We start from the raw sequence: 11,767 nt of genomic DNA, 5'->3' as shown, positions 1-11,767 counted from the left end.
GACTCCTGATTTCAAGTCCAATATTGTTCAGCTGTGGATCCCTTTGTGCAAATATCTAAGTAAAAGCAAACCTCATTCTCTTGTTTAGTAACCTGCTTGAACTTGGACCTAGAACAGTTTAGACAGGTTCATCCTTGCCCAGAGACTCTCTTTTCACATTTGAAGCAAACAAAGAGATGAAAAAAGAATTACGTAAACATAAAGAGGGTATTAGTGAATCCTAGGGCCAAATGACATAAATCTTTGATTTTACCAGGTGCAGTTATATCAGGTTATTGGAATTTTATTTCTAACCAAATTAGGATGACTTGGTTGACAACAGGAAGGAAGGGAGGGAGGTAGGGAGGGAGGACGAAGTAAATGAGGAAGGAAAAGAGATGGGCAGACAGAAATACAGACAATAAAGATCAATAATGAATGCCTACGGTTACAAAAAACATAAACGGGTTCTGCCACAGTCTTATAGATACATATCCCGTATGGTTACGTGGTAGTCTTTTTTTTTTAAACCTAAACCCAGTAGAATTCTCCTCTCCTTGGATAAGTGGCAACGACAGAAAACAGAGGTAAAACCCACGATCCTTCAAAGACAGGCACAGTGCTTGGCAAGGTCTTCAGGGTGTCCTAGAGGTGCTGCATGCGGCGCCACACGGAGAAATAAATGCACACTCCCCTAACCTCCCGACTGGCCGCCCTAAGAGAAAATTACACGACCCGCGGGGGTCCCTGCCTCCTTTCGCAATGACAGAAAGAGGTCTAGTGTGCCTTGGCAAGGATGACTCCAAGCCGCTCGCCAGTCTAGCCAGACTGCAGCAGAGGGGTGGACGCCTTGGGGCCAGGCCCGGGCACCGCAGCTGACCTGGGAGGCGGCCGGCCTTCCCCTCGGGGACCTGAAGGTGAGAGGGTAGCAGAGGACGAGCGCGGTTCCCCGTGGAGGGGGTGGGGAGGCGAAAGGGCCGCACGCGCATGCGCCGCACCGCCACCTCCGCGGGCCGGAAGAGCGGAGCAGTGGAGCCGCGGCTGCCGGCGCCAGACGCCGCGGTGGCCGCGGGGAGATCGCCGGCTGGGCGATGCGGCCCGTGGACGACACTGGGGCCGCCAAGCGGCTGGAGTCCGGGCTGCCGCTGGTGGACATCCCGCCCCCGGGCTCCAGGCAAGAGTCGGCGGCCACCGAGGTAGCGGAGACGCCCGGCCCCGGTGGGTGCTGGCAGTGTCCTTCCTTGCCGTGCGGCTCGCGCGCGGAGCAGGGTGAGTGCGGCGCACGGACCCTGGTGCGGGTCTCGCCCGTGGGGGACCGGGCGGGCGCCAGCGGCGGGGGTCCCCGTAGCCGCCGGCCGGGGGCCCCGTGTGGACCGCGCCCCCCCTTCCCACCCTGCTCGGAGCTCGTGAACACCCTCGTGCTGTCACCTGGGGGCGGTGGGGGGTGCGGGCTGTAAAGCAGAAGCCCCCCGCGCCCCCGTCGGTGGGAAGAGCGGAGAAAGTTTCTGATTGTTTTGGAACCCATTTGGGATTCTGAAACTGTTCTTATAATTAAAGTGATTAAAGTGTTGCGGGCAGGATCATGGAGTCAGATTGCCGTTCGGTGTGCCCTGCCCGAGACTGGGAGTCAGGGAGAAAGGCCATCCCGCAGCTGGCCGAGGTTGGGAGGAAGCTAAGCAAGAAAACTGATCTCAATGTAAACGGTGTTGCTTGAAGAGGAAGTTGAAAAGCATCGAGTCTAGAAAAACGTTTGTCTCAGAGTTTTAGAATCTTGGGAAGGCAGAGTTGAGTGGGACTACTTCTGGTTCTTAACCTTTTTGAGTTACAAGGAATTTGTAGCAACTGATGCAAAATGAGACAGAGGCACAATCTTACAAACACGGGTAAGAGGTTCACGGACCCGCCTCCAAAGCCAGGGACCCCGTGTGAGAAACCCTTTATCTTTTTCAATGTCTTCCTTTCACAAATGATGAAATTGAGGCCTGGGAAGGTGAGGGCTTTGGGAGGGTTTTTTTGTTTTGTTTTGTTTTTTCGAAGATCTAGCATGTGTGGATGAGACACTTCACAGGTCCGGGCAGCACCAGGGATAGGATCCCAGTTTGCTAGCGACCCAGCCCAGAGCCCTTTCTCCTAGCCCCAAGCACATTCCTCCTTAAACTCCACCACCCACCTGGAGCAGCTTCCTCAAAGAAAACAGAAATAGGCAGATGTCCTTTCAAGACAAAATTACACAGTCTGCACCACCTCATCCTCTGGATCACCTCCCTTAAGTGTGACCTGGGATTTCTATGTCTCTTAGCTGACCCCGCTTTCTGTCTGCACTTCTTGAGAGTCAGAAAATTCACACATTTTGTAGAGAGACAAACCCCAGGGAGATGGTTCTTGCTGCATTTTTGTCCTTAATGCTAAGAGAAATGATCAGGCTTCTGATTATTTATGTAAGGGTTACCTTCAGCTGAGCTGACCAGATGTCCAGCTTTGAAGAAGTCAGTTTCTCATCTTGGCATCCTATGGCTGAATGTTGTTACGATGGACTGCTGAGTTAGTCCTTGCAAACTTTTAAATGATTCCCCTGTTTGTGAACCAAAGAGGCATACTTCAGGCAGAAGGTGGCAAAACCTACGTAAGCAGTTGCACCTAAGAATCTTGAGGGGTCTTTTAATTTCAAAGAAAGTTGCTAATAATAAGACTTAGATAAGGTGACCAGATAATATTCCAAAAATGGGATTGCCATAGAAACACTTTAACACCCCCCCACACCATACTGTGGTTATTGAACTTTGTGACAGTATCATTTTAGCTTCTTAACCCAATTGGTTATCTCAAGAAAGTTCATTTTCAAGTTCAGGTTGAAACTGTTACCCATTTTTCTTACATTCTTGGATAACCTTCCCAGACAGCACACAGCTATCCTAAGACATCTGTTTATTTTCTTGAGGGACAGTGTGGGTCTTAGACTGAAGCAAGGAGAAGAAGTTGTCTTAAGTCTGTGCCTCACATCCCCCTGGAAGGAGTGAGTTCCTTAGGGTAGCAGTGGCCCTGAAACCAGTAGAGCTTTTTACAGTGACTGGGGTCCTATTTCAGTGGGTCTAGGGTAGGGCTGGCATTGAAGTTTTAAAAGTTCCTCAGTTGATTCTAATTCCCAACCTGGGTAGTGAATCACCAGTTTAAAGCAGAGGATAGAGAAAGTGAGCAACTTTTCAGTTTTCTTCTGACTCAGGAAATCGCACTGTGACCACTTACTTAACTTGAATTATTTAGAGTTGCCAAATTATTAGATATGTTTTCAGTGGAACATGATCATGGAAGCATATTACATAGGCAGATGCCTCTTTGGATTATGCTACTCTCTTGTCCATCTCCTTTGACAGAGAGAATTGAAATTACTATTCTGTAAGAGACTGAGGTCTGCCTGAGGAGAACCAGTCCTCAGTCTTATAACAAATAATCAAGTTAAACTAGGCCTTGTAACTTAAAGTTTTAAAAGAGTTAAAATATCATGTTAAGTTAAAATATTCCTGGAAAAAAAGTTTAGGTTGGCAAAGATCCTTGAAATATAGACCAGGGAGATGTTTTCTGTCCTCGATCTTCCTATTCTGTTCTTTCTGAGGGTGTAGGTTCTATGTAAGGATTGGGTTTCTTTTAAGAAAAACTATTTTGGGGCTTCCCTGGTGGCACAGTGGTTAAGAATACGCCTGCCCATGCAGGGGACACAGGTTCGAGCCCTGGTCCGGGAAGATCCCACCTGCTGCGGAGCAACTAAGCCCGTGCACCACAACTACTGAGCCTGCGCTCTAGAGCCCGCGAGCCACAACTACTGAAGCCCATGTGCCTAGAGCCCGTGCTCCGCAACAAGAGAAGCCACCGCAATGAGAAGCCTGCACACCGCAATGCAGAGTAGCCCCTGCTCACCGCAACTAGAGAAAGCCCGCCCACAGCAATGAAGACTCAACACAGCCAAAAATAAAAAATAAATAAAATAAATAAATTTATAGAAAGAAAACTATTTTATTTGGACCTGAATTCTGAAATTTCAGAAACTGACCTCTAAGGCTGACCAGAGCCAATACATGTACCTTGTGGTGCTTAACTTGGAAGTCTTCTAAAGCTTCCTTCTCATGGGCTGAGTGGGTATGTGCAGTTTGGTTCCTACAGTAGCTGAGCACATAGATATAGAACACAGCGTGGAGGATTCGGGTACTTATAATGGATAACCTTTTATGTGATGACTGCTAGCTCCAAGTCATTCTCTTCAGCAGTACACCTGGAACAGGAAAAGGTGGAGACCACTGACCAGAATGGCATCTTTTACTACAAAGGCTGTAGTGTACCTCCAGGAAGATTGTGCATCCTCAGAGTTTGGTCCCACTTTGCAAACTGTTTGTCACTTGTGGGCAAAGGTATCTAATTAACATGAGGATGTTGAAATGTATTACCTGGTGTTTGTGTTTATCAGAAAAGGGCATTAAAACAAAAACTTTGTGCAATACTGTTTTATGGCCGAGTAACCCATTGTAAATTCCTAGATTGGAATGATAATCCTTGTTTTACTACAAATTGCATGTGCCTACACATCCTTCACCTCTGCTATGCTCTTAACTAACAAGGGCCAGTACGGTGTTTCCTTCCTATTCTGTCCTTGTTTTTGTGTTCGTTTCAAAAAAGAAAAAAAAAAATTCCTCAGTGTGTGGCCTATCTTTTAAGTTCTCTGCTTACCCTGTTGCATTTTGCTGTCCTCTGAATGATGGGGGTGAGATTGAAAGCAGGTTCTACTCCTGTCTTAGGCAGCTGTTTAAGACAGAGGCAGTGGCTGCTCCTACAGACTGTCATTAATGGAATACTTGATGCCCTAGAGAAAGCAGAAGTTTCCTGGTTCAGATCAAACCAAGAATTAGATGGCAGTCCTGTTTTTTGTTTTTTTTAATTTTTAAGCACTTTTAAGCACTTTTAAGTACTAAGTCAGAGGGATAGATAACCTAGCCCCTGGCCTCAAAGAGTTTATGTTCTAAGTGGAAGATAAGTCATAAACCGTGAAAACTTTAAGATCTCCTTAACTGTTCAAAATAACTAAACAGAGAGCCTTCTCAGATTATGCTTTTGCCTGTGGTGTTAGACCCTACATCTTTCCACGAAATTTTCTTATATTATTTCCTTCAGCAATTATTTATTCAGGGTCTTCCATGGGCCAGGCCTGAACAGGGCAGCTGAGAACTTAGCCCTGGAGGAGCTTACAGGCTTCTGGGGGAAGTCAGCTAATCAAGAAGTAGCCATATCACACAGTTAGGACCTGTTTTCCGAAAAGAACACTTTCTACATAAAGCCGAGTTCACCAATGAGATGATATAAAATATCACTTGGAAGCATTTTTCTCTAGCCATCTTGATAAGCATTTCTTAAAGATTTCTTTCACCATCTTGGCAAGCTTTTTACTTCCTTTTGACTTTAGGAGTGAGGGATGAGTCTTCAGTGAGACAAAGAGATCCATTTTATAGGGTGAACTGCATTTTAAAAAGGTAGGTTTAAATTGTTGCCCTTTGTCTATGGTTCTTTATTCTTCGTGGGGAAAATGGTTCAGATCCAGAGAACGGATATGCTTAGGAGGTAATTTTTGTAGGCTGTTAGCTATTAATATTGTTCCATTTTTCTCAATTTCTAAGTAAAAGTGATTAAACATACCCTTGGAAGCAAGGACTAACCAGAATTTAATCTTTTTCAGAAGCTGAGAAGAAAGCACCCTGTCCTGGACTTGGCTTGTTTTACACATTATTGTCTGCGTTCCTCTTCTCAGTGGGCTCTTTATTTGTTAAAAAAGTGCAAGACATCCACGCTGTAGAAATTAGTGCATTCCGATGTGTGTTCCAAATGCTAATCATTATCCCATGCTTAATATACAGAAAGTAAGTATTTCTTACCTGCAAAGTAGAAGGTATTAATAAATGTTTGTAAATCTTTTGACCTGCTTAAATTATCTACTCTACAGACTCTGCTTTATCCCTCTCATAGATTTACCAGTCCCTACACCCTTTGGCTCAGATTAATGAAAAGTCACAAGGATCCACCCACAGAAGATGCTCTCATAAGCACCAACCACATGCCCAAACAAAGGAGGGGAAAGAGATTCAGTTATTTACCACCCCCTATTTTGAGAACAAAGCTTTCCTTGTACAATTCCCCCCATCTTGTACCACCCTCCCTCTTTCCTTTGGCGTAACTAGTATTTGGAAGAAAAAAGTAAACGGGAGGAAACAGTAGTGTCTCCTAGTGTCAGAGGTTTCTTTAAGTAGAACAGGCTGCTCTCCTACCAGGGCAGACAGAAAGTTACAGTAATAATATTTAGGTCTTCCCACTAGGGTGCCATGGGAAAGGGGAAAGGGGATCTTGAGAAAGGCCTTTTTAGCTCTTTTCTTGTTCAGCGTCCTCATCTGTAAACTGGAGGGAATGATATCCTTTGTCCTCTACCCTGTACGAAAACTGTAGTCCCCATCCTTACTCTTCTCTCCCCGCCCAGCCTCCCTTCCCCTTCCACATGGACCCCATACACACACCCTCCCCAGGTGAAAATTATACCTCCCCGACACTGTTGTAACCTCTACAGACCCCCGTGTACTTAGACGCCTGGGAGGAGCGCCTGTTGGGTTCCTGGTGGCTGTCTGGCTCTTTTTCTCTTTGGGTAAAGATGCTTAAACTCCAGATTAAAAGCTTCAGTCACTTGCTACCAAAGTCTCTTTGTGTCTATAACTCAGTGCAGATTTACTTAGAATAGTTTCACTCCTTATCCCAAGTCTTTGGTGAAAAAGGTGAAAATCCTCTAAGATCAGAAATATTGTCAGAAATTCCCGTGTAGGTGTGGACAAGTCACAATATTTTAGGAAACGATGGTAGGTAAGACTTCAGAAATGTCTAAAGGTGGCAACAGACCACTGACGCTAACACAATCATTCTCTCCATTTTGGAGTAAAGGTATTGGCCGGAAGGCACTTAGAAGAATTTTCTTAAATTGTTGGCACTAATCTGTTTTGGCCCATTTTATGTTTCACTATCATGAAAAACTCTCAGCTTTCCAAAGTATGGACCAAAGGTGACCACACTTGCATTTCTAACTCTAGAGACCAAGGGCTCCCTATATCAAGCCTAGACGCTGCTCTAAAGAGGCCAGCCCTGGCACAGACCAGTGAGCCGCACCTAGCCAGGAACTTCCACAGTACTCTGCTTCGTAAATATTTAATTGTAAAGCATTTGAGCAGCAGTTATTATATTTATCCGAATGCTACAGTTTCTTTTCCAGCGTATTTTAACTCTTTTCCTAAGGAGAACAATGAAAAGTAGTCTCATGTTCAATGGCTGAAGTAAACTTTAGCATTGCTTTTAGCTGTAACAGAAAAACTCACTAAGATTGAGAATGCACGCTCGCATTCCCAAGTTTTCTTATACAGGGCAGCTAAATAATGAAATTGTATTTATAAAAATAACACTTTTCATTATAGAAAATTTGGGGAAAATAAATAGAAAGGAAAATTACCTATGAGTCGACCTATTAAGATATAACCATGATGAACATTTCAGTATATTTTCCTTTTTGTCTTTTTTGCAGGCATGTACCTATACCTAGGGAAAATAATATCTATATTTGCTGACTTATACTATTTATGTATTTCTCTTGTGCTATTTTTGATTCTACTGTGAACACTTTAATGTCATTAGCTATATTTAGGAAACACTTTCTAAAAGGTGTATAATAGTTGTAGACATAATTAATTTACTATTGCCTTGTTTTCTGATAGTTAGGACTTTTAAGATAATGCTTAATTTAAAAATGTAATTTGAAAACAAATACCGAGTTCATTTAATATGCATTCCTTCCTTTGAATTTACAGAACTGGGTTTATAGGCCCCAAAGGTCAACGAATCTTCCTCCTTCTCAGAGGAGTCCTTGGTTCTAGTGCCATGATCCTTTTATACTACGCCTACCAGTCAACATCCCTCGCTGACGCCACGGTTATCTCATTTAGCTGTCCAGTGTTTACGTCTATAATTGCTTGCATATTTCTCAAGGAAAAGTATAGCCCTTGGGACGCTGTCTTCACTGCATTCACAATCACCGGAGTGATCCTTATCGTGAGGCCGCCATTTTTGTTTGGTTCCGAAGTCGTGGAGACGGATAAAGACTATTCAGTTCACCTGAAGGGTGCTTTCGCAGCACTTGTACACGCTGTGTTTGCTGCCGTGACTTTAGTTATCCTACGGAAAATAGGGACATCTGTGGACTACATGTTGAGCATTTGGTATTATGTAGTAGCCGGCCTTACCGAGTGCATCATTGCCCTTTCTATATTAGGAGAGTGGAGTCTGCCGCACTGTGGGTTGGACAGGCTATTTCTCATACTAATTGGGCTGTTTGGTTTGGGAGGTCAGGTGTTTCTCGCAAAAGCCATTCAAATAGAAAAAGCAGGGCTAGTAGCATTAATGAAGACTATGGATGTGGTCTTCGCTTTTATCTTTCAGATTATTTTCTTTCATGATGTGCCGTCGTGGTGGACAGTGGGTGGCTCCTTATGCGTAGTAGCCAGTAGCATTGGAGCGGCCGTTCGTAAATGGTACCAGAGCTCCAAATAAAGCATCACTGCTGAAATGTATATTTCTTTAAAGTACACCATCACCCAGTTGAGACATACCACCCGCATACACACCTGGAAAATCTGCATTTACTTCACTGACTATATACATTTCATAGTTAAGGTACCATTTTTGAATATGGTATGTCTTTAATTAGTTGAGGATAGCCAGTCAGTTGGGTGTAGCAATTATTATTTTTTGTGTGTGTCAGTTATTTTTTGGTTTTGGTTTTGGCTTTGGTTGTTGGGGTGGCATTTGGTAAGAGAACACATCATTAGTTGAAGAAAAACTGCACAATTTTTTATGACTCTTAAGTATAAATATATGTAATTTTTAAAAGTGTATTTTTGGTACTGATGGGATATAGGTGGGAAGAAATTTTAGATTCTCCTTTAGCAGTGTAGAGGCTAAGAAACTTATTGATAATAATGCTGCTGTATAATTAGTGTTGTGTTGAGAATTCATTTGAAATGTAATCCCATTTAGGAGGCCAAAGCTGGAGTAGGTGCCTACTTAATGGTATTAATAAAACAAATGAATTAGCCTTATTTTCAAGGCTTTTATAAATTATTGTCATTCTTTTAACCCATATTTGTGCCTTTTCACTCTAATGCTGAAATTTTCATACATAAACTTAAAAAAAATCTTTAAATCACCAAATTTGGCTAATAGTTTTCTGTTTTAGTGGCATTACCATCTGTAGCTACATTCTGTAAGTCTAATTGTCCTCTGTTTTTTTGAAACCACTAAATTTTTCTTAACTTTCTAAGTTAAGGTGTTTAAAAATCATAAGAAAGAAATCTTGCCATGGCCAGTGTGCACATTTCCATCCTGAAGTGTTTTCCCTATACTAGAAATGTGATTTTCTATAAATTCTCCTTGAATTTATGGTGTGATGCCAAATAAAATTTTCTCAGGGCTTTATTAGGTTGAACCATAAGAAATTGATGAGATTTTACCTTTTTAACTTACAAAAACCATAGTTCCTTATGGTTCACCCTATTAAGATACCTCTCTTACCTTCTAAACCAAATACTTAGGGGACTTTGGAGTATATATTTTTTTAATTACTTTTTAAAATACAGTAATCCTAGTAAACTTATTTTTTGTAGTCTTTTTCCCTTATGGAGTTATATATAATAATGCTTCGTGTTATATAGTAAATGTAAAGACCTGTGAATCCATGGTCGGTTGATTTTTGTAGTTTCTTCAATAGGAAAACAAAATCACTGTTAAATTCTAGGATATCAGTATGATATTAAGTGTCAGTGCTGCACCATGATACTAACATCATGAATTCAAACAACACATTTTATGTCTGGAACTTCATCAGGCCAGTATTCTGCAGTTAAAGAGAGAATGTAATATTTAGGAAACCTTGGGAGGTTAATCAGGAAGTAGAGAGTACACGCAAATGGCTCTTTGTCACAGTGAACCCTTTACTGGTGAGGCTATAATGGTCTCCAGCTCTTACTGTGTCAGAGCTCTTATCTTAAGCCTACAGATTTGAAAGATTATAGGCTCTTTCCCACTGTTTCATCACAATTCTTCCTAAGTAAGAAAGAACTTGGGCTTCTGAGGTTTATGCCTTGGTGAGAAAAGGATCTTTTCCAGTAGTTCCAAGAGGAAATTTTTGGCTTGCTGATCTTCCCAAGTGCTTCCCACCAGATAAATCCTAAATGGTCTATTTAGGAAAGTCACACTATCTTTATAACTTTAGCCTAATCTGCAATATTAGAGTTTAGAGTTGCAAAAGCATCATTTTGCAAGTATGTTAGATAATTATAGAATTAGAGTGTCTTAGGGCTCAAGGGTTAGAGTCCCCTTGTAGGAGACATGCTCCATGTTTAGGGATGCTAGGGAGGGGACTTGCCCAAGATCCCTCCTTTAGTTCCATGATTAAGTATGGAAAGTAAACCACTGCTTGAGCTACATAAGGTAAATGAACTCTCAGGGAACCCTCTCCTGGTTCTTTACCTTGCACAATAAAAGAACCTATGGGACCTTGAAAGTTAAATGCCTTTGGGCCTGTACACTAGAGACATGTTTTATTTCAACAGTGTGGTTTAAGTGCTTGAATGTCACAATATATGACCAAAGTTGGAGAAAATGTTTCTTCTCCCAACTTTTACAGGGTGTGACTCTTAAATACTTTTATAATGTCCAGGGTATATACAAGGATATGTATTGTAACAATTATGGGTGTGTATATTTTGCAAAGACTGTAGTTCCTATATCTTGAAAAGGGAACTATTTTCATAAACTGGTTTTATTTTATAATTGCTAATAAAATTAATATGAAAGAAAACTATATTTTGGTTTTTATGATTATAGCATATGTGCTAGCTAATATACCTTATTTCTTTTTTCATCCATGTGCTTCAAAATGTACTTCTTAAAGAGATTGACCTCTGGCCATTCAGTTATGATGTAATAAGTTTCAAATTATTTATCTGTCTCTCTGATACTGTTACAGCAAATCTAATGTCTCAGAAATAAAGGTCCTAATCTTATGTTCCAGTGAGGCCTTTATTTTTCTAGATCCTCAGAGCTTGGAGCAGCTTTTGTTCCTATAGCTAATCTGTTACTAAGTCATGGAGTGTCTGTCTTCTTATTGTCTTGTGAATTCTTCTTTCCTCACCTTTCCACTGCTGCCGTCTTAGTCCGAGACTTATCACCTCACACCTGAGTCACCACAACAGTATCCTGGTTATCTGCTTCTAGACTCTTTCTTCCACTCAGATCCTTGTTCCACTGCCAGACTAATCTTCCTAAGGCCCTGCTTTCATTGTTACTCCGGTTCTTATGTAGCCATAGCAATGCCTTCTTATGTACCACATCACATCCAAATTATTCATCTGACGCTATTCCTACTTTTCCAACTTGATTTCTTGTGTCCCAATACAAATTCGATACTCGGGTCAGTCTCCCCACCAACTCCCACATTTGCCAAGAGATCCCTTCCTTTGTGTTTCGCCTGCTTTCTTTGCCCTCTCTTTTTTGCCCTCTAAAGCCTCTTAGTCTCCAACGGCTCAGCTGAGCTTCTGTTTCTTCCACTGTTTCCAGCTTCTCCCACCCATACTAGTCCGCCTTGGAAGAATGGATAAAGCACTGGATTAGCTGTCTGAAGATCTGGGTGTGGTGTAATCACTTTCCAGCCAGGCCCTTCCACTTA

General features: G+C 42.2%; 1 protein-coding gene across 3 annotated transcripts; it reads left to right on the top strand.

Moving 5' to 3' along the window:
* The first annotated feature begins 1,008 nt into the window (after window positions 1-1,008).
* On the top strand, window positions 1,009-10,903 carry SLC35G1 (solute carrier family 35 member G1). Of its 3 annotated transcripts, none has more exons than XM_024739565.1 (3): window positions 1,009-1,197; window positions 5,696-5,876; window positions 7,854-10,903. In XM_024739565.1, the coding sequence occupies exons 1-3, from the start codon at window positions 1,071-1,073 to the stop codon at window positions 8,590-8,592; spliced, it is 1,047 nt and encodes a 348-aa protein (XP_024595333.1). In that variant the 5' UTR covers window positions 1,009-1,070; the 3' UTR covers window positions 8,593-10,903. The 3 variants fall into 3 exon arrangements, with proteins under 3 accessions (XP_024595333.1, XP_024595331.1, XP_024595332.1); XM_024739563.1 differs by having other exon boundaries at window positions 1,009-1,248; XM_024739564.1 differs by lacking the exon at window positions 1,009-1,197 and adding an exon at window positions 3,914-4,379.
* Window positions 10,904-11,767: the final 864 nt, after the last annotated feature.

This window comes from Neophocaena asiaeorientalis, unplaced genomic scaffold, assembly GCF_003031525.2.
Source record: "Neophocaena asiaeorientalis asiaeorientalis breed wild unplaced genomic scaffold, Neophocaena_asiaeorientalis_V1.1 scaffold597, whole genome shotgun sequence".
NCBI classification, from domain to species: domain Eukaryota; kingdom Metazoa; phylum Chordata; class Mammalia; order Artiodactyla; family Phocoenidae; genus Neophocaena; species Neophocaena asiaeorientalis.
Note: the sequence above shows the minus strand (reverse complement) of the source record. Positions and strands in the feature narration are given on the sequence as shown.

Excerpts from the sequence above, each read along its gene's own strand:
- SLC35G1 (XM_024739563.1), top strand. The coding sequence starts at position 1,071 with ATGCGGCCCGTGGACGACACTGGGGCCGCCAAGCGGCTGGAGTCCGGG. Across the intron at positions 1,249-5,695 it reads CGGCTCGCGCGCGGAGCAGG|AAGCTGAGAAGAAAGCACCC; the intron begins GTGAGTGCGGCG and ends AATCTTTTTCAG. Across the intron at positions 5,877-7,853 it reads CCATGCTTAATATACAGAAA|AACTGGGTTTATAGGCCCCA; the intron begins GTAAGTATTTCT and ends TTGAATTTACAG.